This window comes from Nyctereutes procyonoides, unplaced genomic scaffold, assembly GCF_905146905.1.
Source record: "Nyctereutes procyonoides isolate TBG_1078 unplaced genomic scaffold, NYPRO_anot_genome, whole genome shotgun sequence".
NCBI classification, from domain to species: Eukaryota; Metazoa; Chordata; class Mammalia; order Carnivora; family Canidae; genus Nyctereutes; species Nyctereutes procyonoides.
In genome coordinates this window covers 74,777,155-74,804,552 of record NW_026575140.1, presented here as the reverse complement: position 1 = coordinate 74,804,552, position 27,398 = coordinate 74,777,155, and the positions used below count along the sequence as shown (strand labels likewise).

General features: G+C 49.9%; 5 protein-coding genes across 8 annotated transcripts; 2 read left to right on the top strand and 3 right to left on the bottom strand.

Annotated features, from left to right (window-relative positions):
* On the bottom strand, nucleotides 1-5,832 carry LOC129496935 (translation initiation factor IF-2-like). Its single transcript, XM_055305283.1, has 3 exons — nucleotides 5,820-5,832; nucleotides 4,617-5,171; nucleotides 1-958 (listed from the first exon to the last, which is right to left on the bottom strand). Exons 1-3 carry the CDS (start codon nucleotides 5,830-5,832, stop codon nucleotides 303-305), a joined length of 1,224 nt encoding a protein of 407 aa, XP_055161258.1. The 3' UTR covers nucleotides 1-302.
* On the top strand, nucleotides 4,355-10,817 carry SLC37A4 (solute carrier family 37 member 4). 4 transcript variants are annotated; one of them, XM_055306905.1, is made up of 10 exons: nucleotides 4,355-4,405; nucleotides 5,636-5,978; nucleotides 6,800-7,032; nucleotides 7,340-7,583; nucleotides 8,073-8,231; nucleotides 8,484-8,569; nucleotides 9,095-9,208; nucleotides 9,425-9,490; nucleotides 9,836-9,974; nucleotides 10,107-10,817. In XM_055306905.1, the coding sequence occupies exons 2-10, from the start codon at nucleotides 5,831-5,833 to the stop codon at nucleotides 10,271-10,273; spliced, it is 1,356 nt and encodes a 451-aa protein (XP_055162880.1). In that variant the 5' UTR covers nucleotides 4,355-4,405; nucleotides 5,636-5,830; the 3' UTR covers nucleotides 10,274-10,817. The 4 variants fall into 4 exon arrangements, with proteins under 4 accessions (XP_055162880.1, XP_055162879.1, XP_055162878.1 ...); XM_055306904.1 differs by lacking the exon at nucleotides 4,355-4,405 and adding an exon at nucleotides 4,978-5,054; XM_055306903.1 differs by lacking the exon at nucleotides 4,355-4,405 and adding an exon at nucleotides 5,157-5,244.
* Nucleotides 10,818-11,429: 612 nt separating this feature from the next.
* TRAPPC4 (trafficking protein particle complex subunit 4) lies at nucleotides 11,430-14,134 on the bottom strand. The gene is made up of 5 exons (XM_055306401.1): nucleotides 13,897-14,134; nucleotides 13,504-13,678; nucleotides 12,816-12,919; nucleotides 12,053-12,179; nucleotides 11,430-11,771 (listed from the first exon to the last, which is right to left on the bottom strand). Exons 1-5 carry the CDS (start codon nucleotides 14,069-14,071, stop codon nucleotides 11,693-11,695), a joined length of 660 nt encoding a protein of 219 aa, XP_055162376.1. The 5' UTR covers nucleotides 14,072-14,134; the 3' UTR covers nucleotides 11,430-11,692.
* Nucleotides 14,135-14,422: 288 nt separating this feature from the next.
* RPS25 (ribosomal protein S25) lies at nucleotides 14,423-17,013 on the top strand. Its single transcript, XM_055306402.1, has 5 exons — nucleotides 14,423-14,573; nucleotides 14,785-14,880; nucleotides 15,414-15,597; nucleotides 16,764-16,863; nucleotides 16,963-17,013. Exons 1-4 carry the CDS (start codon nucleotides 14,571-14,573, stop codon nucleotides 16,856-16,858), a joined length of 378 nt encoding a protein of 125 aa, XP_055162377.1. The 5' UTR covers nucleotides 14,423-14,570; the 3' UTR covers nucleotides 16,859-16,863; nucleotides 16,963-17,013.
* CENATAC (centrosomal AT-AC splicing factor) lies at nucleotides 16,913-24,091 on the bottom strand. Its single transcript, XM_055306400.1, has 11 exons — nucleotides 23,927-24,091; nucleotides 23,636-23,799; nucleotides 23,119-23,217; nucleotides 20,602-20,668; nucleotides 20,465-20,527; nucleotides 20,082-20,146; nucleotides 19,798-19,903; nucleotides 18,910-18,940; nucleotides 17,498-17,587; nucleotides 17,284-17,416; nucleotides 16,913-17,183 (listed from the first exon to the last, which is right to left on the bottom strand). The coding sequence occupies exons 1-11, from the start codon at nucleotides 24,044-24,046 to the stop codon at nucleotides 17,111-17,113; spliced, it is 1,011 nt and encodes a 336-aa protein (XP_055162375.1). The 5' UTR covers nucleotides 24,047-24,091; the 3' UTR covers nucleotides 16,913-17,110.
* Between the last annotated feature and the right edge of the window lie 3,307 nt (nucleotides 24,092-27,398).

Below are 27,398 nucleotides of genomic sequence, written 5' to 3'. Positions count from 1 at the left end.
TTTATGATAGGCACACAGTGAGAGAGAGAGAGAGGCAGAGACATAGGCAAAGGGAGAAGGAGGCTCCATGCACCGGGAGCCCGACGTGGGATTCGATCCCGGGTCTCCAGGATCGCGCCCTGGGCCAAAGGCAGGCGCTAAACCGCTGCGCCACCCAGGGATCCCCCACTTGTGTTTTTATACACTAACCAAGAACTACCCGAAAAATATATTTTTTTTTCCTGCAAAGAGCTGTACTGTTTCCACTTGGTTCACAGCTTGGGCGAGGACTAAAAGGCTGCCTAGGGGCTGCAGGGAGAGGCTCACGCAGAAGCCCCCAGAACCGGGGGGGGGGGCGCAGAGGGGCCCCTCCAAGGCTCCGGAGGCTGCCGGTCTGCTGCAGGGGGAGCCCCTGGAAGGGATGCTGCGCGGCCCAGCCCGCCGAGCTCAGGCAGGTGCGCCCCATCTTCCCGAGGAGCCTCACCTGCTCCTCTAGGTTCTCCGGCAGGTCCCGAGTCTACGCGGACACCGCCCGGGGCTTGCAGAGCCACGAGGGCCTGCTTCTGGTTCTCCCCGGGGTTCAGGGGTTTGCAGGGCCCGTCCCGGGAGGCCTCTGCTCCTCCTGCGGGAGGGCGCGGCCGCGGGGCCGGGTTTGCACCCGAGGGCTCCCGGCGACCCGGCGCTGGTCCCCGGCCCGCTCGCGGAGGAAGTGGCCTCGGCGTGCAGAGCCACAGCGTCGCGGTGGAAGTAGAGGCCCCGGCGGAGGAGGGCAGGAGGCCCGCAGGTGCAGGCGGACCGGGCGGCGGGCCGCGGCCTCCACGTGGGCGGAAGGATCCCGGCAAATCCGGGCTGGTAGCGGGTGGGCAGTAGCGGCTAAGCTCGGGAGCTGCTGCGGCCTGGTCCCCGGGGCAGGGGGGGAGGGAGGATGGCTCTGAAGATTTCGATTGGAGGTTGATCAGAGGTTGGAAGGACCTGAAGCCTAGAAAGAGGTAAGGTAGGCCCACAGGTTACTAATTACAAAGCGCGATACACTTTACAGTATAGAAATCAGGTGGACACTATTTTAACTAAGTGATCAAACTTATCACAGGCCTCCCGATGTGGCACATTATCATCTATGCGGTACTTCTGCCAAAACCTGCATAACATCCTTATGGCAAAAACAGTTGGATAAATCTGTATTGAAAGACATTCTGCAAAAAAACTGACCTAGACTATTAAAAAATATTAGTCATGAAAGTTTTCTTTTTTTTTTAAAGATTTTATTTATTTATCCATGAAAGACACAGAGGGAGGCAGCCACATAGGCAGAGGGAGAAGCAGGCTCCCAGGACTCCAGGCTCACGTCCAGAGCCAAAGGCAGAGGCTCAACGGCTGAGCCACCCAGATGCCCCTCTTTTTTTTTTTTTTTTTTTTAATGGGAAACTGCTTTCTCTTTATTTAGGCTTTAGGAAGAAGGTTAACTTCGTTCATGTATTACCTTTAAAAAAAAAAATCCGGGATCCCTGGGTGGCACAGCGGTTTGGCGCCTGCCTTTGGCCCAGGGTGTGATCCTGGAGACCCGGGATCGAATCCCACGTCAGGCTCCCGGTGCATGGAGCCTGCTTCTCCCTCTGCCTGTGTCTCTGCCTCTCCCTCTCTCTCTCTCTGTGACTATCATAAATAATAAATAAAATAAAATAAAAAAAAATTTAAAAAAAAAAATCCAGTTTGACATAGATAGGACCAATGATCAGACAATTTCTTCTGTAAAATTTGGCTAAATTTTATAAAAAATACAATATACAGTGTAATTCACATTATATAAAGATTCCTTGGGATCATAACATTCCAAATATATGACAGTTGCCACTCCATCCTAACAGATGTCAAAATATTTGCTTTCATGTTGCTTTGGTTCAAAGACCAGTGTCTAACCTTCTGCCAAAATTAATTTAGATTGTTATTGACAGTAGAAATACCCATGATGAATAATACTACTATTACAAAATATAATAACATGAACATATCACTATATCAGATAAACTTTTTATAAGAGGAAAAATATAAAGGAACAAAAAAAGATGAAACAGCTACCACAGTGTGCCTGGGTGGCTCAGTGGGTTAAGTGTCTGCCTTGAGCTCAGGTCATGATCCTGGGGCCCTAGTATCCTGTCCTGTGTCCCACACTGGGCTCCCAGCTCAGCAGGGAGTCTGCTTGTCCCTCCCATCACTTGTGCTCTCTCTCAAATAAATAAATAAATAAATAAATAAATAAATAAATAAATAAATAAAATCTTTTTAAAAAAGAGGTCAGGTGGTGCTAAAATGAAAGGAAATTGAGTTTTGTATTTATTATTTTGTACAACTTTTTGCAAAGATGGTTATAGTCATGCCCATAAAAGTGTAACCCATGCATCTGAGGGCAAATGTTTTTGGTAATTATTTAAAAGGGCCTTTCAAATAATTACAATGGGGATCCCTGGGTGGCACAGCGGTTTGGTGCCTGCCTTCGGCCCAGGGCGCCATCCTGGAGACCCGGGATCGACCCATATCGGGCTCCCGGTGCATGGAGCCTGCTTCTCCCTCTTCCTCTCTCTCTCTCTCTCTCTCTGTGACTATCATAAATAAATAAAAATTAAAAAAAAAACCAAATAATTACAATGTAAAAGTCTGTGCTCTATGAGTAGTCCTCCACTGTGCTTATAATAATAAGGTGTACTTTTATTTATGTTTATTTTTATTCTAGTATAGTTAACATAGTGTTAGATTAGTTTCAGGTCTACAATAGAATGGTTCAACAATTCCATACATGACTCAGTGCTCAGCACAGTGAGTGTGCTCTTAATCCTCTTCACCTAGTTCACCTGTCCCCCCACCTGCCTCCTCTCTGGCAGCCATCAGTTTGTTCTCTATAGTTAACAGTCTGTTTTTTGTGTTTTTTTGTTTTTTTAAATTTTTATTTATTTATTCATGAGAGACACAGAGAGAGAGGCGGCAGGCTCCATGCAGGGAGCCTGATGCAGGACTTGATCCTGGGACTCCAGGATCATGCCCTGGGCCCAAGGCAGGCGCTAAACTGCTGAGCCACCCAGGCGTCCCAACAGTCTGTTTTTTGTTTTTTCTCTTTTTTCTTTGTTCATTTGTTTTGTTTCTTAAATTCCATACATGAGTGAAGTCATGTGGTATTTGTCTTTCTCTGACATATAAGCATTATACTCTCTTAATCCATCCATATTATTGCAAACGGCAAGATTTTATTCTTTTTTACAGCTGAGCAATATTCTATATATATATGTATATCTTCTTTATCCATTCATCTATTGATGGACACTTGGGCTACTTCCATAATTTGGTTATTGTTGCAATAAAATAAATACTGCTGCAATCAACATAGAGGTGCATGTATCTTTCGAATTAGTGTTTTCATATTCTTTGGGGTAAATTAATTCCCAGTAGTGGAATTACTGGATCAAATGGTAATTCTATTTTTTATTTTTTTGAGGAACCTCCATACTGTCTTCCACAGTGGATGCACCAGTTTGCATTCCTGCCAACAGCACACGTGTTTCTTTTTCTCCACATCCTTGCCAACACTTCTTTCTTGTGTTTTTTTTAGCCATTTTGACAGGTGTGAAATAATATCTCATTATGTCTTTGATTTGCATTTCCTTGATGATGAGTGCTGTTGAGCATCTTTTCATGTGTCTGTTGGTCATCTGGATGTCTTCTTTGAAGAAATGTCTGTTCATGGGTTCCACTCATTTTTAAAATTAAGTTTGTATAGTTTATTTGCTTATTTACTTTTGAGTAATCTCTGTATCCAACATGAGGGTTGAACTGACAACTCTGAGATAAAGAGTTGCAAGCTCTACTGACTACCCAGTCAGGTGTCCCTCTTCCACCCATTTTTAAATTTGATTATTTTTTTTTTTGGTGTTGAACTGTAAAAGTTCTTTATATATTTTGGATACTAACGCTTTATTGGACATGGCATTTGCAAATATCTTGTCCATTTGGTATGTTGTCTTTTTAAATTTATTTTTAAAGGTTTTATTTATTTATTTATTAAAAAGAGAGTGTGGGGGATCCCTGGGTGGTTCGGTGGTTTAGTGCCTGCCTTCGGCCCAGGGCGTGATCCTGGAGACTCAGGATCGAGTCCCGCGTCGGGCTTCCTGCGTGGAGCCTGCTTCTCTCTCTCTGCCTCTCTCTCATTAATAAATAAATAAAATCTTAAAAAAAAAAAAAAAGAAAGAAAGAAGGTACATACGAGTTCACCCCCTAAGGGGCGCTGTCCTCACCCAGAAGCCAATGCAACCGGAGGACCAGGACGCAACTCTTCGGGGGTGGACTTGGCTCTTGGCCAGGCCCCGCCCCGCGCGCAGGCGCATGCGCCCGCGGGCCCGGGCGCCCTGCTCGCTCCTATTCGGCTCCCGCCTGCGCTCAGGTAGCGGGCGGAATGCGGGGGTGGGGGCGCCGCCCGAAGGCGGGGCTGGAGGGGGAGTCTCGGGCCGCGGGGCTCCTTTGTTAGAGCCTCCACGAAGGCTGCTGTAACTTGCGATACGAGGCGGAGCTGTTACTGCAGCTGCCCCTTCCGGGGTGGGGGGCAGTTCTTGGGTCTGGGGGCCTCCGAAGCGCCCTCCGTGACCTGCACGCACCTGCTGCTGTTTTTTTCGCTCCAGTCCGGCGTCTCCGCACCTCTCCAGCTCTCGCACCCGGATCCGTGGGCTCCCGGACCGAGTCGGGTGTCCCGGGTAGCTTGAGGACACGGGGCTGGGCAGGTGCCGAGAGCCTGCGCCTGGCCCCATCCTGCGGGACGGAGCCGCTCGGAGCCCGAGGCGAGGAGCCCCTGGGGGACTGCGTGCGGTCGCCCGCGCCGCTCGCGCCTCCGCCTTCCGCTCCGATTGCCTTCCCAACCGAGCGGAAAAGCCGGGGGCGTGTTGCCCGGGCCCTGGGAGGCGGGCGGGCTCGGCACTGCCGCCTGAAGTCCGCGGGTGCACCTTCCCGCCTTCGGGCCGTGTTGTCACGGCCCCTGCAGCCCCCAGCCGGCCAGAGGGCACCCCATACTGACGTTACAGGGTACAGGGCCAGAGGCAGTTGAGTGACCCAACCACGATCCCAGCCTTTGTGGGGGCGGGGGGTTTCGGTGCAACACAGGGCCTGCCATGGAAAATGTCTCTTGCTTACGATTCTGCAACTGCATGAACAGTTACCTCAGTGTGTGCTGAGCATTGGAAGTTACAGGGCTTGAGTCAGTCTTAAGACTTGGGAATCGGATTGTTGGGGGTAGGTGTCTAATGGAGTGTGTGTGTGTGTGTGTGGAAACTAACCCAGCACTGAGTGCAGTGCTTGGCAGCCTGCAAGCCCTCCGTAAACTTCTTGGTTGAATGAATGAGAAGGTAGGCGACTGAGGCAGCAGGGCTAGAGAGGGCATCTCTGCTTATCCCCCCCCCCCCCCCCCCCGCTGCGTCCCCTGGTCTCCTGCAGACAAAAGTAATTAGGTTGAGCCTTTAATCACAGCTGGTTTCACAGGCAGGCAGACAAGGAAAAGAGAAACGCGAAGTTGTGGGGACACCAGCATGCTGGCTTGTGCTGGGTCTTGGGCAGTGCCTCCCTCTGGGACCCCTACAGCCCCCCACCGCTTCTCAGTAATCTGCTGTTTTCTTGTCTCCCTCAGGACACTAGGTTCCCTACAAGCCGCCCCAGGCTTAATGATTGTCCAGAAGGTGGCTATAAAGGGAGCCTGGGAGGCTGGGTGGAGGAGGGAGCAGCAAAAGCCTAACTCAGCAGATCTGGGCGCTGAGAGAGCCACCGGCAGGAGCTGTGGTCAGAGGCTCCGTGTCCTGGCCAGTGGAGCCTGCTCCCGTCCACCATGGCAGCCCAAGGCTACGGCTATTACCGCACTGTGATCTTCTCGGCCATGTTTGGAGGCTACAGCCTGTACTACTTCAACCGCAAGACCTTCTCCTTTGTCATGCCGTCGTTGGTGGAGGAGATCCCTCTGGACAAGGATGACTTGGGTGAGCCCTGGAAGGGGGCAAGGTGGTGGGCTCCCGGACTCAGGACTAGTAGGACAAGTTGGGCGTTTGTGGGAGTGTGGAGTGTCTGTGCACAGCAAAGGACAGGGAGCAGTCTGCAGGTGGCAAGTGAAGGGCCTCTGAGTATGGATATGAGTGAAGAACAGGAGTGTGGTCTATGCGTGTCCGAGGGCTGCTTACCTGATGTGTCTTTGCCTGTGACCTACGAGTGCCCCCAGAGGCATGGCTTATTCTGAGTGTGTTTAGGCTGCGTTCTGAGCACAGTTTGCACACTGCCTGGGTGCGTGTTCAGACCGCAGGGTGCATGCTGGCCACCCACATTGTGAGCCATGGGAACCAGGGAGCTGGCAAAATAACTTCCTATGGCCCACCAGGCTGCCTTTCAGGAGGAATAAGGTCTCTGGCTCCAACTCTAAGTTCTTTGCCCCGTGTTCAGAGGTGGGGCAACAGAACTTCCAGAAGCCCTGCGTTGGCATCCAGGGTGAGAGGGGAAATGTAATCAGGTATTTGTAAATCCCAGGGAGGGTGGCTGCCTTGTTCTCCCTTCTTTCCTCCTGACAGCTGCAGCTGGAACTCTCCAGGAGGTTGAAAAGTCATGGGTCAGCCTGGGGCTAGCGCTGGTGGTGAGGAGGAGGAGCACCTGTGAATGAGTGCTAGGATTCCAGCACAGGCTCCTCCTAGTTGTCTTGGAGGGAACCTACACCGCTACACACCTGACCCCACGCCTTCCTCCATCCCTCCTGTGCCTTTGCCCTGGCCTCTAATTCCCCAGGTGTCCTGCTTCCTGCTCTCCTCCGCTGCAGGGCTCATCACCAGCAGCCAGTCGGCAGCCTATGCCATCAGCAAGTTTGTGAGCGGGGTGCTATCCGACCAGATGAGCGCTCGCTGGCTCTTCTCTTCCGGGCTGCTCCTGGTTGGCTTGGTCAATATAGTCTTTTCCTGGAGCTCCTTGGTACCTGTCTTTGCTGCTCTGTGGTTCCTCAATGGCCTGGCACAGGGGCTGGGCTGGCCTCCGTGCGGGAAGATCCTGCGGAAGGTGAGTGTCTGCTTCCAAGGAGCTTGTTTAGACTGGCATAGCGGATGCCTAAAGAGCATGTGGGAGTACCAGCACCCCCATCCCAGAGCAGGTTCCTTGGGAGTGCCAGTCCAGCTCCTATTGCTCGTCGAGATATTTTAGGAGCTAAACATGGTGGGATCAGGTGGCAGATGAGGGAATTGGCCCTGGCAAGTAGAAGCGCCCTCTTCCTCATCCCTATAATGTGAGCCTCTAGGTCTGCCTCACCTGACCCTCACCTTCAGCATGTTTAACATGGGCACCTACTCCACACCTCTCTGCCCCACAGTGGTTTGAGCCATCTCAGTTTGGCACCTGGTGGGCCATTCTATCAACCAGCATGAACCTGGCTGGAGGACTGGGCCCTATCCTGGCAACCATCCTGGCCCAGAGCTATAGCTGGCGCAGCACGCTGGCCCTGTCTGGGGCCCTCTGTGTGGTTGTCTCCTTCCTCTGTCTCCTGCTCATCCACAATGAACCTGCTGATGTCGGACTCCGAAACCTGGACCCCACCCCCTCCAAGGGCAAGAAAGGTGAGCACCCACCCAAGCCGATCACTGGGGCACCTTCATTCATCATTCGTTTGGCAGACCTTCGTTGAGGACTGGCTGTCTGCCTGGCCCTGGGCTAGCAAATGGATGGAGGGGGAGGGATGGTGGTGGCGAGTTGGTGGGGAGTAAATAAAACTCCACTCCAAGAGATACTTAAGTACCAAACAAGTGGCAGAGCCAATAAACGCTGTGACTCATGTTGTATTCTGGTCCTTCCTCACAGCAGAGCCAGACTTCCCTGTCCTAGGCAGCATCCTAAGGTTTAGTGGCTTGGGTGCCTCCGGCCATCTTCTGCTGAGGCTTGCTGTGGAGGGGGATGGGGGCAGAGCAGTGGGTGGAGGGGTGCCTTCCTGCTGATTGCTGGCTATGTGGATGGACTCTGGCCCTGCAGCTGGTTTGTGAGTGGCAGGGGCTCAGTTGGGGCAGAGCAGCGAGAGCAGAGCCTGAGTCCTGGCCTCCTCCTGCCCCCAGGCTCCCTGAAGGACGAGAGTACATTACAGGAGCTGCTGCTGTCGCCCTACCTGTGGGTGCTCTCCACTGGTTACCTTGTGGTATTCGGTGTAAAGACATGCTGCACTGACTGGGGCCAGTTCTTCCTTATCCAGGAGAAAGGACAGTCTGTCCTCGTGGGTAAGAGGGGTGCTGCAAAAGGGCTGGGCACAGGGAGCAGGAGTCCATGAAGGGGATGGGAAATTGAGGCCCAGCTTCTCTTTATCCCTTTCTTCTTCCTGTGAGGCCAGGCGGTACTGACAGCTGCTGCTGGTCACTCACCCTCCAGGGACCCTGTACCTCTCTGGGTTTCGGCCAATCTGGGAAAACCCCAGCATGTAACTCCATTCCCCCCTTCCATTCCCTCTTCCCACCACCACCCCCTTACTCCAGGTAGCTCCTACATGAGTGCCCTGGAGGTTGGGGGCCTCGTAGGCAGCATCGCAGCTGGCTACCTGTCAGATCGGGCCATGGCAAAGGTGAGTGGGCGGAAGGCACAGGAAGGAGGAGGGTCCCTTCACATCTTCCCAGCACGGTTGGGCCAGGCACCAGAGAGATGGGAGCCCTGGGGCACGGGCAGGTTGGCAGATGGCAGGGGGGAGGTTGGAAGGATTCCAGGTACTCTTATTTGCTGGGGGCTGTGGAGGCAAGGCAAGCTTAAAAACCCAAGAAAGGGTTTTTAACTGATGTCAAGGAGAGCCAGGATTTCTTTCAGCCCAGCAGTGGGCTCCTCTATAGCCCCAGGAAAATGGGGTTGAGCAGAGACTAGGTGCAGCTTGTCAGCGCGTGTCCTGACCCTGCCCTGCCGTGGAGGACAGGATGTTGTGGAGTTTGGCCTCAGGACACAATGAGCAGGTCCCCGGGGCCTCCCAGAGCCGCCCCAGGCCAAGAATGGTGGTGGGATTGCCAAAGACCTGTCAGCAGAGGCCCTGCTGTGTCAGAGTCCAGGGGCGGAGGTTCTCGGCTGCTAGTAGGGCCTGACATTGCTGGGACTGTATCCATAGGCAGGGCTGTCCGTGTATGGGAACCCTCGCCATGGCCTGTTGCTGCTCATGATGGCTGGCATGACCGTGTCCATGTACCTCTTCCGGGTCACTGTGACCAGTGACTCCCCCAAGGTAAATGAGGAGCACCTGGCCTGCAGCTGGCACAAGGATGAGGAAGCCAGGGCCACTGACTGCCCGTTCCCTGCCCCTGGCTCCACCCTGGCCCAGGCCTTTCTCTGCCTCTCAGATCTCCCTTTACAGTGGTGCTTCACCTCTCGTGTTCTCTATACTGGGGTGCTCCTCCTGGACTCGGGGCCTGGTTTTCTTCTCTTCCCTGTGCTCCTCTAGGATGTTGCTTTCTGGACTCCAGCTCTTCACCCTCTCGCTGAGCTCACAGGCTTTACGGAGGATGAGGTGCCTTATCTGGTTTCCCTCCTGTTTGTCTCTCCCTTGTCCTGCCCTATCTGCCTGGCCCCGAGCCCAACCAGCTAGCATAAATTCTAAGAGATAACATTTACCTTGGAGGGATGGCTTCTGTCCCCCCTTCGCCCGTCCACACAGGCCCTCAGGTTGGTTCAGTGTGGCCTCATTCCTCTAACTCTGCCCTTCTGCTGTATTGGGAAGTGGGGTGAGGGGAGTCCCTGACCATCTCCTTAACTACAGTCATTTGTTCTGGGGGCACAGCATTTTTCTCTCCTTTGGGAGAGGTAGGTAGGTAGGCTTTCTTACTCTGAATGCCACCCTGCACTGTCCTTGTAGCTCTGGATCCTGGTGTTGGGAGCTGTGTTTGGTTTCTCCTCTTATGGTCCCATTGCCTTGTTCGGAGTCATAGCCAACGAGAGTGCCCCTCCCAACTTGTGCGGCACCTCCCACGCCATTGTAGGACTCATGGCCAATGGTGAGTGATGCCCTGTAGAGTCTCTGCGTCATCTCCACTGTACCTTGCACACAATCTAGCTAGAGGCTGGGGCAAGCCCCGCTGACTCTGGCCTCACAAATGACCCAGGCCCTTCCCCCTCTTCTTTGGCAGTGGGCGGCTTTCTGGCTGGGCTGCCCTTCAGCACCATTGCCAAGCACTACAGCTGGAGCACAGCCTTCTGGGTGGCTGAAGTGATCTGTGCAGTCAGCACAGCTGCCTTCTTTCTCCTACGAAACATCCGCACCAAGATGGGCCGGGTGCCCAAGAAGGCTGAGTGAAGAGAGTACAGGCTCCAGTGCATCCTCTCCTACCTGTGGCCTTCCCCTGCACAGGGTTGGGGGGAGTGGGAGGAGCAGAGAGAACGAAAGGGGGGCTGCTCCGGCTAGCACTGAACCTTTCATTTCCTTTTGTGCTCCTTTTCCCTCGCCCAGGTGGCACTGGAAGATATCAGTGCCTAATGAGGTCCCAGCTCCCCATCCTGTGCTTTATTTAAAAGGCAAACATTTTTGGTTCTTGGACTCCATTAGCTCCTATTTCCTGCCTTCAGACAGGAAACCCCTGCAGTCAGGGAGTCTCCTGCACCCGTCTTCCCTCCTGGGTCCTGCCCAGTGTCCCAGAGAGGTGCGGCCCCTCTGGCAGCTGCAGGGTACCAGTGGCTCAAGATTTCTGCCCCAAGGCCTCTCAGCAGGGGGCAACAGCCAATACCTCCAATCCCAGGGGGTGAGGAGGCCATCACTCTCACGGGTACCCTGGGAAAAAGGGGCGGGTGGAGCATCGTAGGGAGGGAGGAAGACTTGATATAGATTAAAACTAGATTTGATACTAAACACCATCAGTGAGTCATTCTTTCCAAGGGGTTCTACAAGCCAGACAGCTTTCATCTCCTTGAAATGGGAAATTTTACATGGACTCCTTTAAGCTTAGGGCTCCTCTGCTTTCAACATCACACTAATTCAATGATCATTTTACAGATGAAGCTACTGGGTTTCAGGTAGATGAAACCATTCGATGGAGGAAGGCAGTATAACAGTGGCTCACTGATAGTATAGTCAGAAAGCCTGGGTTCAAACTCAGGTGCTTAGTAACTAGCTTTGAGAGTCTGAGGCAGAGTCTGTATCTTGCTAAATCTATTATCTGTAATAGAATACATCCCCTAGATTAGGGTGAGGGTTAAAATAGTTAAAGCAGTAAAGCCTGGCTGCACCTGATAAATACCCCACCATCATCACCAACACTGCCAAGGCCATCCTAGAAGTCAGCAATTCTGGAACTAGACCCAAGGCTCCCGACACAAAGTCCCATGCTCATTTATTCAGTGAACAATTACTTGTTTTCTACTAGAACATATCTCATCTTCCCAGAATTCCCTTATCATTCCTGTTTCCCCACAGGAGCCTTTCCCCCTAAACCATCAGTTAGGATAGCAAACACAGGTAAAAGGAATGTTTATTTATTTAGCATTTATGGGTCTACTCCCTCCATAAATAAACCTGTACAGAGTTGGGAAGTAGGCCCACAAGAGATACAGGAGGGTAGAGCATGTGTTAAGGCTCAGGGATCAGTACACGTCATCAGGCTCAGCACCCTCCCATCTCCAAGGGCACTAACGAGGCTGTGGGCATCTCCATCGGAGTGGAAACAGCAGGATACCTGCTGAAGGATCTCTCAAAATGTGGGGGATCCATTGCAGGCTCAGCCTATGATCCAGGTCCAAAAGTTCCAGCCTTCTCTGCCACCTCCAGGGCTAACTTTAGGTTCTGGTCAAACAGCTCACACCTAGGCCAGACCCAAGAGGCACAAATAAGGACGAAGTGTAAGGTCTCAGACTCTTTCCCCCACTCTGGGTGCCAAGGGGAAACCAGTGGAAACTCTTGCTTGAAAAAGGACATGAACCCCAAGAAAAGTCTTTGGCTTCTCAAAATATCAAAAAAGACTAGTTTACTTGTGTTTCATTTAAAAGCAACACTTCTTATCCTTTTGAAAAATGAGCTTGAGGAAGAGCATAAAGGGAGGAGCAAGGATGCTTTGACCAGTCTCTGGGGAGGGAGACCACCTACCTGATGGGCATTTCCAGGGAGTAGAATGGATTCTTAAGGGCAAAGTCTGAGTAGATCTCATAAATCTTTCGGAGAAGAGAATCTATTCCCGCTTGCCTAGGATCTGCCAGCACCACAAACTTGATCCCTGGAGAAGGGCCAAGAATGGTCACCATAGGGCAGAGAATGCGGCAAGTAACATCACCCTGTGTGTGTAGAGCATTTTCATAAGCCCATTTTTAATTTTGTCTTTATTGCTCCATAAAGCAGGAAAGGCAAGACTGTGAAATCTATAAGACTGGAGCAGGGAAGGGACTATCACATCACCCAACTGATTGAGACTACACTTTGACATCTAGCTCTGTCACTTAATTCTTAGTCTTGTGGTCCCTCGGCAGCAAGTGCCTGGCAGGGGACAGACTGAGGCAGTTTTCAATGATCTCCATTAAGGGAGTGAAGCAATTACATGATCCAAAGGTCATTTCCATTTGGCATTCAAGTTTCATTTTGAAACACACCTTCTGAAACGTGTGCAACATGAGAAACTATTATGGTGAATTTTATCTGCACACGGGATAACCAGGGCTGAGCATTCTGGGTGGTGTGGACAAAACTGGCATCAGGTTAAATATTGGCTTTGGATTCACAAAACAAATTGACGTGTCTGTACAATTGTCCCAGGAAAAGCTAACCACCACCCCCTTGCTTACCAAAGTTGTCTTTGGTCAATCCCTTCCCCCAACCTGCCCCACTGCATCCCTCTGGCCTATTTGGAGACGCCTACCTGTCAGTGTCTGGAAGCAGTGCAGTTTGAACGTGTCGGTCTCCAGCATCTCAATGCCTGAGCTGCCCTGTTCTGGAGACAGCTGGGAACCAATTGCGAACAGCCTATTTGCAAAGGAGGTAAGTTTGGGAATGTGCCCCACTGCTTTAAGGGAGGAGCACTTCTCAAACTTTTCCCCTGAAATGACCCTGTCTGCTGAGTTCACATTACACCCTGAGAAGTCAGAAGAGACAGTATTAACTGCCTAGCAGCAGCACCAAAATATCTTTAAAATCCATTTAAACTCTGCATGTATTTTACACATATTTTGCTGTAAAACATTTTACGTGAAAATTTTGGGTAAAATTACCACTGGAATTATGTGCCATGGTTACTTAGCCCTTGACTATGATTTACCCAGCACATCTCCTATAATAATTGAGTTGAAAAAGGTCCTAACGGTCATTTAATTTAGCTACCTTACGTTAGAAACTAAAGCTGAGTGAAGTCTTGTGCAAGATCACACCACTGCCAGAATTACCTAAAACCTAGTCAACCTGGATTAGTTCTTTTTCTTTTCGCAAGAACTGACGATCTAAAAGGGGGCCCCAAAAAAGGTAAGCAGGGCTGCTCAGGAGACTTCCCTGATGCAGCCGGCCTACGGGCCAAGTGCAGGCCCAAAGGCCCCAGGAAGGGTTGGGGGACTTACGAGTGGAACATAGAGGCCAGCATAAGCTTCTCATTGGAGGTGAGGCGGGGTCGGCCGAATCGAATAGACACCGGGTAATTGGCAGGATTGCCCAAGTACTCCAGCACCTCTTTCCCGTCGGCAGTGTACTTGCCGTTCACGTCCACGCCATTGATGGCCAGCACTGCGTGGCCCACTGCAGAGGTGAGGCTGGGGTCAGTGAAGCGGCAGCGTGGGCATTCCGCCGAAGGTCTCACCCCCGCCCCCCTCCCCGCCGGGCGGAGGCTTCAGGCTCCAGTCCACCCCGCTGCCCTCTCCTCGGCCCCTCTCCCCGCCCCCCTTCCCGCCCGGCGGAGCCCCCAGCCCACCCCGCTGCACCAGGCCCGCCCCCCATCCGACGCGAGCCTAGCCCACCCCGGATGCCGTCGCGCTGGCCGAAGGCAACTAGCACACGCTCGTCGTGCAGCTTGAGCAGCAGATCGAGAGGGTAACTGAAAGTTTTCTCAGCCTCGGCCCGTGGCGCGTAGCTGTCCAGCTGGTAGATCAGGCCGCCCGCTTTGTTCACCACATACACACTAAAGATCGCCATCGCTGCGGCCGCGGGTCCGAGACGGCGATCCGCCGCGTTCCTGACGGCCCCGCCCCGGAACCGCAGCCGCAGCCCCGCCCCCGGCCCTGCCCCCCCTCCCCTCCCCGCCGGGCGGGCCGCTGCGGCGCCTGCGCGCTTGAGGCACCACGCTTAGCGGGGTCCCCGGGAGCCTTTGAGGGGCGTGGCGGGTGGTTTTCTGTCTTTACTAATTTCCAGAGTCAGGGGATAGCACCACGTGGCTGCCTCAAAACTAGCGGCAAAGCCCGACAAGCCGCGAGCAGCCTTCGGGTGCGCGGCTCGGGAACCACTGCCCCCCGAGGCGCCCGCTCCCCGCCCGGCGCGGGCCGCAGCTGCCGACCTTCCTCCGCGGGCTCCGCCCCCTGCCCCGGAAGTGCTCGCTGAGGGTGGAGGTTTCTGGGCCGGTCCGGGAGCGGCGCTTCCTTTTTGTCCGACATCTTAGTGAGGCTGCAGGGGTGGCTGTTGCTCGCCGAGCTTCGCTATGGTGAGCTCTTGAGGGTGGGAGGCCGGTGCGGTTCTGAGGGCCGGGCGGCGCTGGGGCGCGGCTGAGGCGGCACCGGACGGAGGGCCCCAGACCCGCCGGGCGCTCCCTGAGGCGGGCGGGAGGATTGCTTCCCCCATGTGCTCGGGTGGTGGGGCTGGGGCGGTGTGGGGCCGCCGTATCATCTGGCTGCATTCTCCCTTTTCCTCTACAGCCGCCCAAGGACGATAAGAAGAAGAAAGATGCCGGAAAGTCGGCCAAGAAGGACAAAGACCCCGTGAACAAGTCTGGAGGCAAGGCCAAAAAGAAGGTAGGAGCGCCCCCCGCCCCAAGCGTGGGTGAGCTTGGGGACGCCGGATCCATGTGGCTGCGCTAGTACGTCACGTTCGGGGCAACTGCTCTTAGGAGTGTGGGGTCTGGAGTCCGAGCGTCAGGGCTTGTACGCTCCTCACCGTTCTGTTTTGAGCACTGGGGTGCTGCGCAGTACGTAGAAGTTAAACGGGAGCGTGCAAAGTATCCTGATGCCTAGCACGAGATTTTAATAGTATCGTGGGGCCCCGCCTGTATCCGAAACTCTCACAGCCTTTTTTTCTTTTCTTTAGTCTAACGCGTCTTTGACGCCGCTAACGGTAGCGAGGGTCCCTTTTGTGTCTTGGTGGTCTGAATCTTAGTTGGTAAACTTTCTGTAAATTCTGAATTTCGTGGGTTTTTGCAGGCCAAGGATCCCTTGCGCTGTAGTACTAAGGCCAGGGGGACGAGTTCGCTGACACAGGTGGTCTGGGGAGGGAAAGCGTGATCTCTTCCAGGAGCAACGACTCCCTCTTTTTTTCTTTTCGTGAGCAGAAGTGGTCCAAAGGCAAAGTTCGAGACAAGCTCAATAATCTGGTGTTGTTTGACAAAGCGACATACGACAAACTCTGTAAGGAGGTTCCCAACTATAAGCTTATAACTCCAGCTGTTGTCTCTGAGAGACTGAAGATTCGAGGTTCTCTGGCCAGGGCAGCCCTTCAGGAGCTCCTCAGTAAAGGTGAGAGGGGTGTGTTGTGCTGATGGGCTTTTACACTTAAATTGGCATGACGGTGTTAGCCACCCTACACTGTCTTTACTGGAATTGAGTAAATGGGCACAGGCTCACCACTGGATGTAATACTCTAACCCACGTTTCCCCTTGGGTAGACCCGGAAGCAGGGTCCTTGGCCAGATTTGTCCCATGGACCCCTATGTCATATTGGTGGAAGCCTCAGGATCCCTGTGTTTTCAAGTAAATTCACCTTAAATATTACAGAAGAATCCCAATGATGTTGAAATACTATGGAACTACCAAAAGCTTTGATAGTAAAACGTTTTTTACTTTATTTTAAAAAAATTGGGCGTTGGATCTAATTACTCTAACTTCATCCACATTAGTGTAAAGGAGTATAAATATTTTAAACCATCTCTAGTGTCTAATATGGAAGTAGTATTTTTTTTTTTAAGTGTCAGGAGGGTGGGGTGCCTGGATGGCTCAGTAGCTTAAGGGTCTGCCTTTAGCTGGGGTCATTATCCCAGGGACCTGGGGATGAGGCCCACATTGGGCTCTCTACTAAGCAGGGAGCCTGCTTCTCCCTCTCCTGCTCCCCCTGCTTATGCATGTGCACACGCTTGCTCTAAGTAAATTTTATTTAAGTGCTTAGGGTAACCATCCCAATAGCAAGTCATAGGCCCCTCATTTAGAATAGATAAAATTAGATTACCACCAAGAAATGTAAAGATTTTTTTTTTTTTAAGGTTTTTATTTATTTATTTGAGAGACAGACACGGGCAGAGGGAGAAGCAGGCTCCGTGCAGGGAGCCTGATACGGGACTCGATCCCGGCTCCCCAGGATCACGTCCTGGACTGAAGGCGGTGCTAAACACACTAAGCCACCGGGGCTGCCCAGTTTTGTTTTGTTTTGTTTTTTTAAAGATTATTCATGAGAGAAGGTAAGCAGAGGGAGAAGCAGGCTTCCCTGCAAGGAGCCCGATGAGGGACTCAGATCCCAGGACCCCAGGATCATGCTGTGAGCCAAAGGCAGATGTTCAACCACTGAGCTACACCCAGGTGCCCTCAGGGGTGTTCTTATTAAACACTTATGCTTAAATTCAGCATTCCTAGTGTTTACATTGAGTGTTTCATAGTACTTGTGAAAAATGTATCCTTATTTTTCTTTCTAGGACTTATTAAACTGGTTTCAAAGCACAGAGCTCAAGTAATTTACACCAGAAACACCAAGGGTGGAGATGCCCCAGCTGCCGGTGAAGATGCATGAACAAGGTAACAAGAACCCAGGGGCTCATGGCATAGAAAGTATACATATCTTACATAAGGCTGTATAATTCTGATTCTTTATTTTTGTTTTTGTTTTTTTTGCAGATCCCACCAACTGTACATTTTGGGAAATAAAACTTTATTAAATGAAATAAGTGGGTATGTCTCTTTCCTAAGAAAACTAGTTACAGAGAAGAATAAGCAGGTAGGGTTTGTTGACTTGGCTTTGTGCCTTAATGGTGGTTGGAAAATATCAGGAAATGATTGGCTTTTTTTCTTTACATGACTGTTTGTTCCTTGCTGCAGCTTCCGTTTTGAATTGATGTCTGAAAGGAAATGAAGGGTTAGCAGGATGAAGGCTGACCTCTCCAAGGGGAGAGGGGGTGTTAGGGTTGGGGTGTTGGGGTCCTGGAACTGGACCTATACCTGGATTGCCAGCGACGTCCATTATTCCAGACCCGGCCAAAAGAGGGCAGCCAGCCTACACTGGTGCTGGAGCTGTGATCAAAGTTGGCTCCAACTCTGTCTGGGGGGAGTTTCTTCAATTTCTGTTTTTCCTCTACAAAGAAGTAAACAGTTTTTGAGCTGTTTTTATTATTTTTATTAGAGTTTATTCCCGTTCTTGAATTGGTTTACTCACTTTCTTTAAGAAATTCTTCATAGGATGGTCCTATTTGTTGGTTTACAGAACTGTATTCTTCATCCTGGACCATCCAGGGAGGTGTAGCACCTGGAAAAGACCCATTAAGCAGGAATGAAGGCACTTAAGTTTCAGGCTACCGTGACACATGCCCTAGCTATAAGCTCTTACCAATTGCCACCTGAAATGTTAAAAAGCAAAACTGAGGAACTCTGGACCATGGGAAGTTGAGGGGCTTGGGCTAATGTAAAGCAACATACCTTACACGTGATATGCTGTACTGACACTTTACAGTTTTGTTGAGGCATGACTGACCTACAGCTGCACACATGGACAGTATACAATCTGAAAAAAGCTTTGAGTAAATGGGTCACACGATACCAGCTGTCACCGTTGTGTATCCTCTTCCCCTTTATAAAGTACTTCTGCAGGATCCCTGGGTAACGCAGCGGTTTGGCGCCTGCCTTTGGCCCAGGGCGCGATCCTGGAGACCGGGATCGAATCCCACGTCAGGCTCCCGGTGCATGGAGCCTGCTTCTCCCTCTGCCTATGTCTCTGCCTCTCTCTCTCTGTGTGTGACTATCATAAAAAAAAAAATAAAGTACTTCTGCATCTTTCTGTACCTCTTCCCAGCCCCAGGCAACCATGGCTGTGTGCCTGTTAACTCTAGTTTGCATTTGCTGGTATGTGCCTTTTTTCCATCTGGTTTCTAATAGTTATTTTAAGATTTATCTGTGCTGCACTTAACAATACTTTGTTGAGCGCTACTCTGTTCCTTTGTTGAGGCACGTTTGGATTGTTTTCAGTTTCAGTTTTGGGGTACTGCAACTAAAGCTGTGACCATCTGGTGTGCAAGACTTTGTGCAGACATATTTGCTTTTTCTCCTGCAATGTCTGGATCATGATGGTGGGTGTATGTTTAACTTAAATCCTTGAACTGTTTCCCCAAATGGTTATGCCATTTTAACATTGCCACCGGCAGTTTAGGAATGTTCTTTCACATACATAGCGTTTCATTTTAGTCACTGTGATGAACATCTTTTTACATCCCTCTGAGTTTTGATAATTCTTCATATATTAAAGATACAAGGCCTTATATCAGATAGCACTTTATCTTAACTGTATTCTTAAAAAAAGTAATTGGGGTGCCTGGGTGGCAGCTGGTTTGGCACCCATCTTCTTTTAAAAAAATTTCAGTGAGAGAGCACAGGGGTGGTGGGGAGAAGGAGAGAGAATCTTAAGACTGTGCTGAGTGTGGGCTTGATCTCAAGACCCCAAGATCATACCCGAGCCAAAACCAAGAGTTGGGATGCTGAACTGACTGTGCCACCCAGGCACCCCTAAAATAAGAAACTTAAAAAAAATAAAGTAATTGCCTCTTACCATCTGAGAAACACTGCCCTGGATCTTACCTGAGTGGATGTTACCAATTCCTGGTGCATCCTATAGTTGGAAATGGGGAGGAAAATCCCAGATAAGAAACTGAGGGCAGGATGGGATATTCCTAGCTAGAAAAAGGGCAAGCCACAGGAGGGGGGATAGAAGTACCACAGTGCTAGTTCTATGCCCTGGTTGGCATTAAATCTTAAAATACTGAGTGCCTACTAGTTGCATCATAAGCAAAACCCTTTCTACACAGGGCAGTATGTACCAAGGGGGAAGAGACTTAAGCAGAAATTAACACAGATTACATTGACAGTTTTTTTACGTGGTCCCACATACATTTGTAACAGGCGACCTGTTCACATAAGCCTTCCATGAAAAGGTGATCTTTGAGGCAGGCTGAAGGAAGGTAGACATAATATTTAATGCCATAGCAACGACACATGCAAAAAATCAGAAGATGCACGTGTACAAGACAGCAGGTGAGGCAGTGGCTTTCTGTTTAGGACAGGAATGCAGGGGGAACAGAAACTTCCAAAACGTAACAGAGGCCATCTTACAGCCAGCAAGTAAACTAGGTCTACTCACAGAGGATGTAAGAGATGAAAGAGGAGACAAGAACTCATACAGTTCTGGAAATCTAGGGATGGTAGGGTAAGTTAGATTCATGTGCCTAAATGTCCTAAATTGAGCTGGGGGTTTTGCAGAGGATGAGCTGTAGGAGTTGGCATTCAGTGGCAGAGGGGGCAACAGGTGCAGATGAAATCACTGGTGGGTGAGGAAAGAGGTCTGAACACGCCAAGGAAAGGCATAGCTAGGGAGATGGGAATGGCCAGAAAAGGTACAAAACCCAAGAGAGATGGGTGTCCTAGGAATTGTGGGGGCACTGTCCTTCCAGGCCAGCTTATCCATTGTACCTGATGGCCAATGAATGTCAAAGGTTGTCCTGTCTCCATCCAATCAAGCTCTGGGGTGGGTGGCAGGTCCAAGTAGGAGGGCTGCTGTGAGGTGGAGGCCACTAGACTAAAAAAGACAAACAGGAGCCAGGCTGGCAGAGAGGTCCTTGAGCCACAACCCCTGGAGGATAGCAGAATGGGAACACCCATGTACCTTTCACCCAGATTCCCCATCTTCCAGCCAAAAAGTTACAGAATGTTCTAACAGAGGTCACACTCCCAACAAGATTCCTTAGCAATTTTACCTGTTGGTCCCTTTCCAGCTTCCCAGTGCTGAAGAGCCTTCTTCTGGGTCTGGCACTGCCTGAGGCTGAGTTTGATTCAGGAAAAATAAATGTGTCTCGGATCCTTAAGTGTCAGTCTAGGCCTTGCTCCCACCCTCCAGTAGGAAACAAACTGGCATATGGAGGGTACTGCCCATCTTGCAAACTTCCCTCCCTCCTAACTCTGCCCACATCTCCACTGACAAGGCCTGCCCCCTGGCGGACAGGTAAGGGAATTCAAGCGGAGCAGATGAAGCATGGAGTCCAAGAGTTGTAGAAGACCTGGTAGGTGAAATGCTGGACCTGGGAAAACCAGGGATCAAATGTATTTGGATACTGCTCTGGCGGCTCCGAGGGACACCAACCTCTAAGACAGACTGAACCAGCTCCTGCCGGCTGTGTTCCACCTCTCGAATCTGAGCTGCCATCTGCGGGGGAGAGGCTGTTTAGCTAGGTACAGGGTCATGGGGCTGGGTCCTTCAGAGACCTTTCTTTAACTTACCTCTTTGATCACCTCATCCTCTTTTTCCTCATAGGTATCCAAACCTTTCACCATGGATTTCTTGAATCTAAAAAGAAAAAGGTGGGGAGGGGTGCCTAGGTGGTTCAGTCAGTTAAGTATCTGCCTTCGGTTCAGGTCATGATCCCCGGGTCCTGGGATTGAGCCTCATGTTGGGCACCCTGTTCAGTGGGGAGCCTGCTTACTTCTCCCTCTGCTGTTCCCCCTGCTTGTGCTCTCTCGCTCTCTCCCTCTCTCAACTGTACACAATCTTTAAGATAAATAAGAAAAAGGAAAAGGACTAGTCAGCCAAGAACACCAGTTATAAAAAGATCCTCTGTAGATCATTTCTTTTCCTTCAAATTTTAGACAATTTCAAAATTACAGAAACAAAATAGAACAGTGAACACCCTTGTACCTTTTACCCAGATTCACTGTCAACATTTTGCATTACTGGCTCTGCTTCTCTTCTATATATACATTTCCCTTTTGCCAAATCAAAAATGAGCTTTAGAACATCATGAAACTTAACTCTGAATACTTCGACATGCACCTAAGAACAGGAAGAGCCTATGAAACGTTACCACACTTATAATCAATTCATCTCTTTTGATGTCTAACTTGTCCCGTATATGGGACAACACCAATATAACTACAGTTGTTTTATCTTGCAATACACACAGAAAGGTACCAGAAAAATACCAATACAAGCAATACCACTACCAACAAAACTACTAAGCAAAGCTCAGGACTTCTTTGCAGCTCTTTAGTCCTTGGAAAATATAAGGATATACAGTCAGAATTTTGTGTTCAAGTTACTTGAATTTTTATTCTTTTGTGATTGTTTTCAATTTGATATATAGCTATGACAATTTGTTCTTGTTTGGAATCAATTTTAGGATTTGCTTTCTGGCCTGATTTCAATATGTAAAACACCTCTGTGGGGGAATGGCTCTACCACTACCCTGGCAGCCTTGCACCTATCCATTCGGGCAAAGCCTAGAACACAGCATCAGAGTCTTGGCTGAAAACCTGTGTGATGCTCATGGAACACAGAGGATGGGAGTCCTGAAAGGAGCTGCTTTGAGGCCCTCTCCCACTTGCAGATTTCTCCCCACCTCTCTCAGATTAGAGCTGCAAGCCACACTGGGCTCCCTAGCAGCAGAGTGTCCTACAGCTCACATGACAATTAGCTAGCCATTTTTGTTTCAGAGTGGTCCTCTTTGGTGGGTGGGACAAGGACCTGGAAAGCTGGCACTTTGGGCTTCTTTACTCTATGTAAAAACGATAACCTGTCTGGATCTAAGGATGGCTTATGTTATCTTTACCAACTGGTAAATCAGTCAGGCTTGGCTTTGCCTTGTGCATGTGAGCTTGAAATGTATAATGTTCAAAAATCAAAACTAATAAGTTTAAAGAGTCCATCCTCATAATTCTCAATTACAACTTTTTCTGCTCAACTATCCTTTATTCCCACCAAACACCATTTGGAGCTGGGTCAGAGTGGCCTCAATTCCCCATCTCCTGCCCAGTCTGAACCGCAAATTTGGAGGCAAGGTGGTAGGTTTTAGGTATTTCTCCCCATTCCCTCATTATTCTCCACACTGAGTAGGAAACAATAATAGATGTCATGAGTTTTTCTGTAACTTTGGTTCCAAGATCCCCTTGGGTTCAATTCCTTATAATCTCAGTATTGTCCCAATAAAAGTAGAATGAGGCTGGGATGTCTGGGTAGCTCAGTAGTTAAGCATCTGCCTTTGGCTCAGGGCATGATCCTGCAGTCCTGTAATTGAGTCATGCATCGGACTCCCCATAGGGAGCCTGCTTCTCCCTCTCATGAATAAATAAAATCTTAAAAAAAAAAAAAAAGGTAGTATGAGGCTTTGTCCTTTTCCTGAAGCAGTCAGCACTCATACCCACTCTGTGCTGACCAGCTTATTGCACTCCAGTTTCTCAGGGTCCTCTAGAGGCCAGTTAAAACAGAGTCTAAGATTATTCAAGTGAGCACAGGGTGGGTACCAGTTGCTTATACACTATAAAAGCTAAAGGACCTTAACAATTCTGTGTACCACACATTTAAATAATAGTTTACTTTAGGGACATCTGGGTGGGTGGCTCAGTCGGTTAAGTGTCTGCCTTCAGCTCAGGTCATGATCTCAGAGTCCTGAGACAGCCCCACGGTGGTGGTGGTGGTGGGTGTGTCTCTCTCTTCTCAGCGGGGAGTCTGCTTCTCCCTCTCCTCTGTGTGCTCTCTCTTTCAAAAAAATACTTTTATTATATACTGTTATCTATTTGCTAATTGTATCATAAATCCTATCCCCAACTAGATATAAACCTTTCAAAGACTCTGTCATGCTTCTTTTGTGTCCAGTATCATGCCTAGGAATGAGTGCTATGAAGACAACAGATACTTACAAAGCCCCTACTGAAATTTCCAATTAATAGAGAAAGCTCCAGCACCTGACAAAGACCCAGAGAAGCCCCATTCTGTTATCTCATCTTTCATAATCAGTGATTTACCGTGCATAGTCCTGGGGGGAGATCAGAAACTTCTCTTTCAATTGGAACTCTGCCTTGTTCTCCCACCAGAATCTGTTGGTTGCTTTCTTGTGCTCTGGGCTGCAAATGAACGGATAATCTCAATGACAGACTACAGAACGTTACTGATACCTAGGCATTAGGTAAGTAGTGCACACTGACATCTTGGTTTCTGCCTCTGGGCTAGGCTGATAGAACAATGTTACTAGTCTCTTCCAGATGTCCAGTCTCCCTCTTCCAGTAAAAATGTGAGAATCTGAAAGGAGATGATGGGAGGTAACCCTGAACCAGCTGCCCATCTGGCTTCCCCACCATTTCCACTGGGACCATGGCAGCCATAAACCCTCCACCGCTCAAGGATGCAACGCCAATAAGGTGACTCGATCCACCCGAACTACAAAAGCGTTCTTCCTCTCATCCACCCCTAACCCCCCTCTCCCCCGACACCAGACACTATGCGAATGTGCTGGATGGATGAGGCTCCCCGGCCGGATCTCACCTGGCCAGATGCTCCAGCAGCCCCCCGTGCAGCACGGTCAGGTTTCCGTGGCTCAGGTGTTTCCGCACCTCGCAGCCGCAGCACAGGCACCAGCAGCGCCGCTCGTGCTCCGGCACGTAACGCTCCACCTGAGCGGCGCGGATGGCCTTGCGGGCGGCCTCCACCTGCGGCGGAGAGAGGCCCAGCAGGGCCCCGGTGGAGCCCCCACGCCTCCCCCCTCGCGCCCTCCCTGCACCGCCCGCATCCCCCACCCCAGGCGGTCCGCGGCCCCCTCCCGCCTCCCGTCCGCACCTGGGGCAGGAGCCGCTCCAAAGCCGCCTTCAGCTGCCGCTGGTGCTTGCGACTGTAGACGTGTCCGCGACCACAGAAGAAGGTCTGGCGGCACAGCGGACATCGCTGCGCCGGCGCCATGGGCCCAGGAGTCGCTGTACCCGCGACGCGCAGCTGGGCTCCCTCCACCCGGTGACCCCTGACCCCCTCGGGGGCGGGGCGTACCCAGCGGTCCCCGCGGCCCCCAGCGGCGGGCCGGCGCCACTGCAGCCCCTTCTGCGGCTGCGCGAGTCCCTTCCCGGGCTCCCACTGATAGGTAACTAGTACTATAGGGTGCTCCCTGTGTGTCCCCCCAGCTTCCCATTAACTACTTCAATCCTCACAACAGCGCTACGTGCCGTTCTATTCTTACAGGCATTTTACAGATGGGAACACTGAGGCGTGGAGAGGAAGTAACTGTGTGGAAGGTTGCGCGGGAGTTAAGCATCCGAGGCAGCGCCCCCAGTGGGCCTCAGTACCAGCCCGCCTAAGGAACGCATGGTGGAGGCGGCCCTGATCTAAGACCTAATCACATCCGTATCCTCCCCTGGGCTGGGGGGGGCGGTGGTGTTCTGAGCAGTCGTTACTGCAGAGCTGTAAAGGGGAAGCTTATATATAAACGGTGCAGAATCACTGCTGAGGGTTAACAGACATTTTTATTCTGTAAACATGCTCGTGGAATTTTTATTCTTTGCAAGCTGCTTTTCCCAGAATGAACAGCTCCTTACCCAAATGAGTTTACCTTAGTGCCTAAAGTAAATTGCTCCCTTACACGGCTGAAATCCCCAGGCTATGATCTCTACCCTAGAGCACCCCCAAAAAAGCCTGGGGTCCAGCCAGACCTTATTTGTAAGTTATGCCCAACAGAACTAGGACAGAGTCCCGAATTCCACTTAGATTTGTTACCAGCACTGGTGCAGTAACCTGGATGGGCTACTATACCTATGGGTGTATACACAGTCAACTATACATAATTCAACCCCAGAAAGTAGCCAGACTCCCCTTCAGATCTTAACTTCCTCTTGGAGCTTCCCGTTAGACTCAGGCCCCTGTCGGATGTGATTCATTTTGAAGACCCCAGCAACACTCAACTCCTGGACCTCCCATCATTTCCCTGGCCGGGTCAGTCCTGGATCTTGTCTGCCCCAAATTGTCATTCTCTGAATTCAAACTCTGACGTTGTATTCTGACCACCATCTTCCATCTTGCCTTTAAGTGCAAGAAGACTCCATTCTTGAAAATGACTATTCTTAAGCACTCAGAAAACTATTCTGCATCCCTCAGCTGCTTTGCTCTAGGTTCTCAAAGAGTGGCCTCCAGGTGGGCAGCTGGAAGCTTGTTAGAAATGCAAATTCTTGGGCCCCACCACAGACCTAATGAATCAGAAACTCTAGAGTGGGGCCCAGCAATCCGTAGTTTAATGGACCCTTCAATAATTCTGCTCAATCAAGTTTGAAAATCAGTGGTCTAGGTCTTAGGTCCTCTTGGCTTCACTTCACCCACTGGATTCCAGGACTGTTTCCACCATACTCTCAAGGGAACCTATTACTTCACTTGACCTTCCCAGATCTCTTATTTTGTCAAGCTCCAAAAGCAGATCAACCCAGCCATCTATTTCTTTCATTTGTTCCAAAGCTGCTTAGAGTAGTCTACACTGCTTCAACTTCTACTAACTCCTCAGCCCTCTGCAATTTTGCTTTTGAAACTGTTTACCTTAAGTTCTCCACCACGGGGGGTTCATTTAGTTGCAACTGAACTTGACTTGTGTGAATGGAACTCAACATCTTCCACTTGAGAACATCCCCTATTTTCATCCTTCCAGTAAATCCCACCAAGCTAAAATCTGGAATTTGGGGGAGAGTTATCTTTGACATCTGCTTTTATTCAGTCCCTAAATCTACCCTGTTCAAGTTGTCTCATTGGATTTCTGAGATGTTTAACGTCTGTTCTAACATTTTTTATACTCCTAGAGAAAACCTTGTTTCAATTCCCTTGCTCTTTTGCTTAGATTCATGTAAAATCTTTATAACTGGTTTCCAAGTGTGTGGTCTGTTTCAACTCCATTTATCCTCCAGACTCTGGTTTCAAGAAAGCCTCTAAGTGACTTTCTGGATTGATTTAACGCCTCTAAATTAGCATCAGGAAAAAAATTTTAATTTCCCAGCATGACTTTCAAAGCCTTATTATAGTATGTTTCCCAAATTCCTTTTGTCTTATCTCTCATCACTTAGCTGACCTTGTGGACCTCCTCCTCCAAGCAATAGTCTTGGAGCCTGGTGGTCCTGTGTACTTTAGCATCTTCCACCCCTTGGCTCCCTCTGCCTAAAATTTACTTCTTTCCAGCCCTGCCTAATAAATTCTATTATATAGGACCTGAAATATGAATGAGAGTGGGATTTCCACAAGGCTGGTGTCTTTGTCTGGCACATGGTAAATTCTTAGTCTATTCACAGTCTCTCATATCAATTCATTATTGAATAAATGAAATGTCACCCCTTTTGTGAAGCCTTCTAGAGTTGCCTCTGCAGAATTAATTTCTTGATTTCAAGTCCTTTGCTTGTCCTGTTGTCATTTTTGTTTAATAGTCAAAAATCCAATAATTGAAGGGGTGCCTGGGTGGCTCAGTTGGTTAAGCGTCTGACTCTTGCTTTCGATCCAGGTCATGATTTCAGGTCGTAAGATCAAGGTCTGCATCAGGCCCCACGCTGGGCATGGAGTCTGCTTAAGATTCTCTCCCTCCCTCTCCCTCTGCCTTTCCCCCTCCTCATGCTCTCTCTCTCAAATAAATAAATACAATCAAAAAAAGAAAGAAAACCCAATAATTGAAAAGCGCCTTAAGTGCAGGGACTGTGTCTGTTCATGGTTAACCCCTTAGAACTAGTATAAAGTGGTCTTTAACAGGTTTGTCAGAGTAAGTTAAAACCATCACACACTCCCTGGGGTAACCTTGGGGGTGGGAGTTTGTCCAGAGGAGGAACCTGGGAATATGCAGCTAACAGCCTGTTAGTCAATAGCATCAAAGTGCAAAACAGGCTAGTGGGTAAATGTACTTATCTTAAAATTGTAAAAATTAAAATTGTAAAAATTATAGCCCTGTAGAATTGACAGGGCTATAAATAAAAAGTGGCTGTCCCTCAAATCCCTTGATACCCTTCAGCCCTCACAGATGCCTATTGCTATTTGATACCTCTTTTCTTCAAGTCATTTTCTTTTTTTACTTTTTATTTATTTTTATTTTATTTTTTTAAGATTTTATTTATTCATGAGAGACACACAGAGAAAGAGGCAGAGGCATAGGCAGAAGGAGAAACAGGCTCCATGCAGGTAGCTTGATGTGGGAGTTGATCCCAGGACTCCAGGATCATGCCCTGAGCTAAAGGCAGGTGCTCAACCACTGAGCCACCCAGGTGTCCCTCTTTTTAAATTTTTTAATAAGATTTTATTTATTTATTCA

Bases quoted from the DNA above. Each gene is read 5' to 3' on its own strand.
- SLC37A4 (XM_055306905.1), top strand. From the start codon at position 5,831: ATGGCAGCCCAAGGCTACGGCTATTACCGCACTGTGATCTTCTCGGCC. The intron at 5,979-6,799 runs GTGAGCCCTGGA...CCTCCGCTGCAG, and splicing joins TCTGGACAAGGATGACTTGG to GGCTCATCACCAGCAGCCAG. The intron at 9,209-9,424 runs GTAAATGAGGAG...GTGCTCCTCTAG, and splicing joins TGACCAGTGACTCCCCCAAG to GATGTTGCTTTCTGGACTCC.
- LOC129496935 (XM_055305283.1), bottom strand. The intron at 959-4,616 runs GTGCGTGCAGGT...ACCTCTTTCTAG, and splicing joins AGCGAAAAAAACAGCAGCAG to GCTTCAGGTCCTTCCAACCT.
- TRAPPC4 (XM_055306401.1), bottom strand. From the start codon at position 14,071: ATGGCGATCTTTAGTGTGTATGTGGTGAACAAAGCGGGCGGCCTGATC. The intron at 13,679-13,896 runs GTGGGCTAGGCT...TCACCTCTGCAG, and splicing joins CCAGCGCGACGGCATCCGGG to TGGGCCACGCAGTGCTGGCC. The intron at 12,180-12,815 runs GTAGGCGTCTCC...GCCCTTCTCCAG, and splicing joins CTGCTTCCAGACACTGACAG to GGATCAAGTTTGTGGTGCTG.
- RPS25 (XM_055306402.1), top strand. The intron at 14,881-15,413 runs GTAGGAGCGCCC...TTTCGTGAGCAG, and splicing joins GAGGCAAGGCCAAAAAGAAG to AAGTGGTCCAAAGGCAAAGT. The intron at 15,598-16,763 runs GTGAGAGGGGTG...TTTTCTTTCTAG, and splicing joins TCAGGAGCTCCTCAGTAAAG to GACTTATTAAACTGGTTTCA.
- CENATAC (XM_055306400.1), bottom strand. From the start codon at position 24,046: ATGGCGCCGGCGCAGCGATGTCCGCTGTGCCGCCAGACCTTCTTCTGT. The intron at 20,669-23,118 runs GTAAATCACTGA...TTTTCTTTTTAG, and splicing joins TCCCCCCAGGACTATGCACG to ATTCAAGAAATCCATGGTGA. The intron at 19,904-20,081 runs GTAAAATTGCTA...TGTCTTTTTTAG, and splicing joins AGCTGGAAAGGGACCAACAG to TCTAGTGGCCTCCACCTCAC.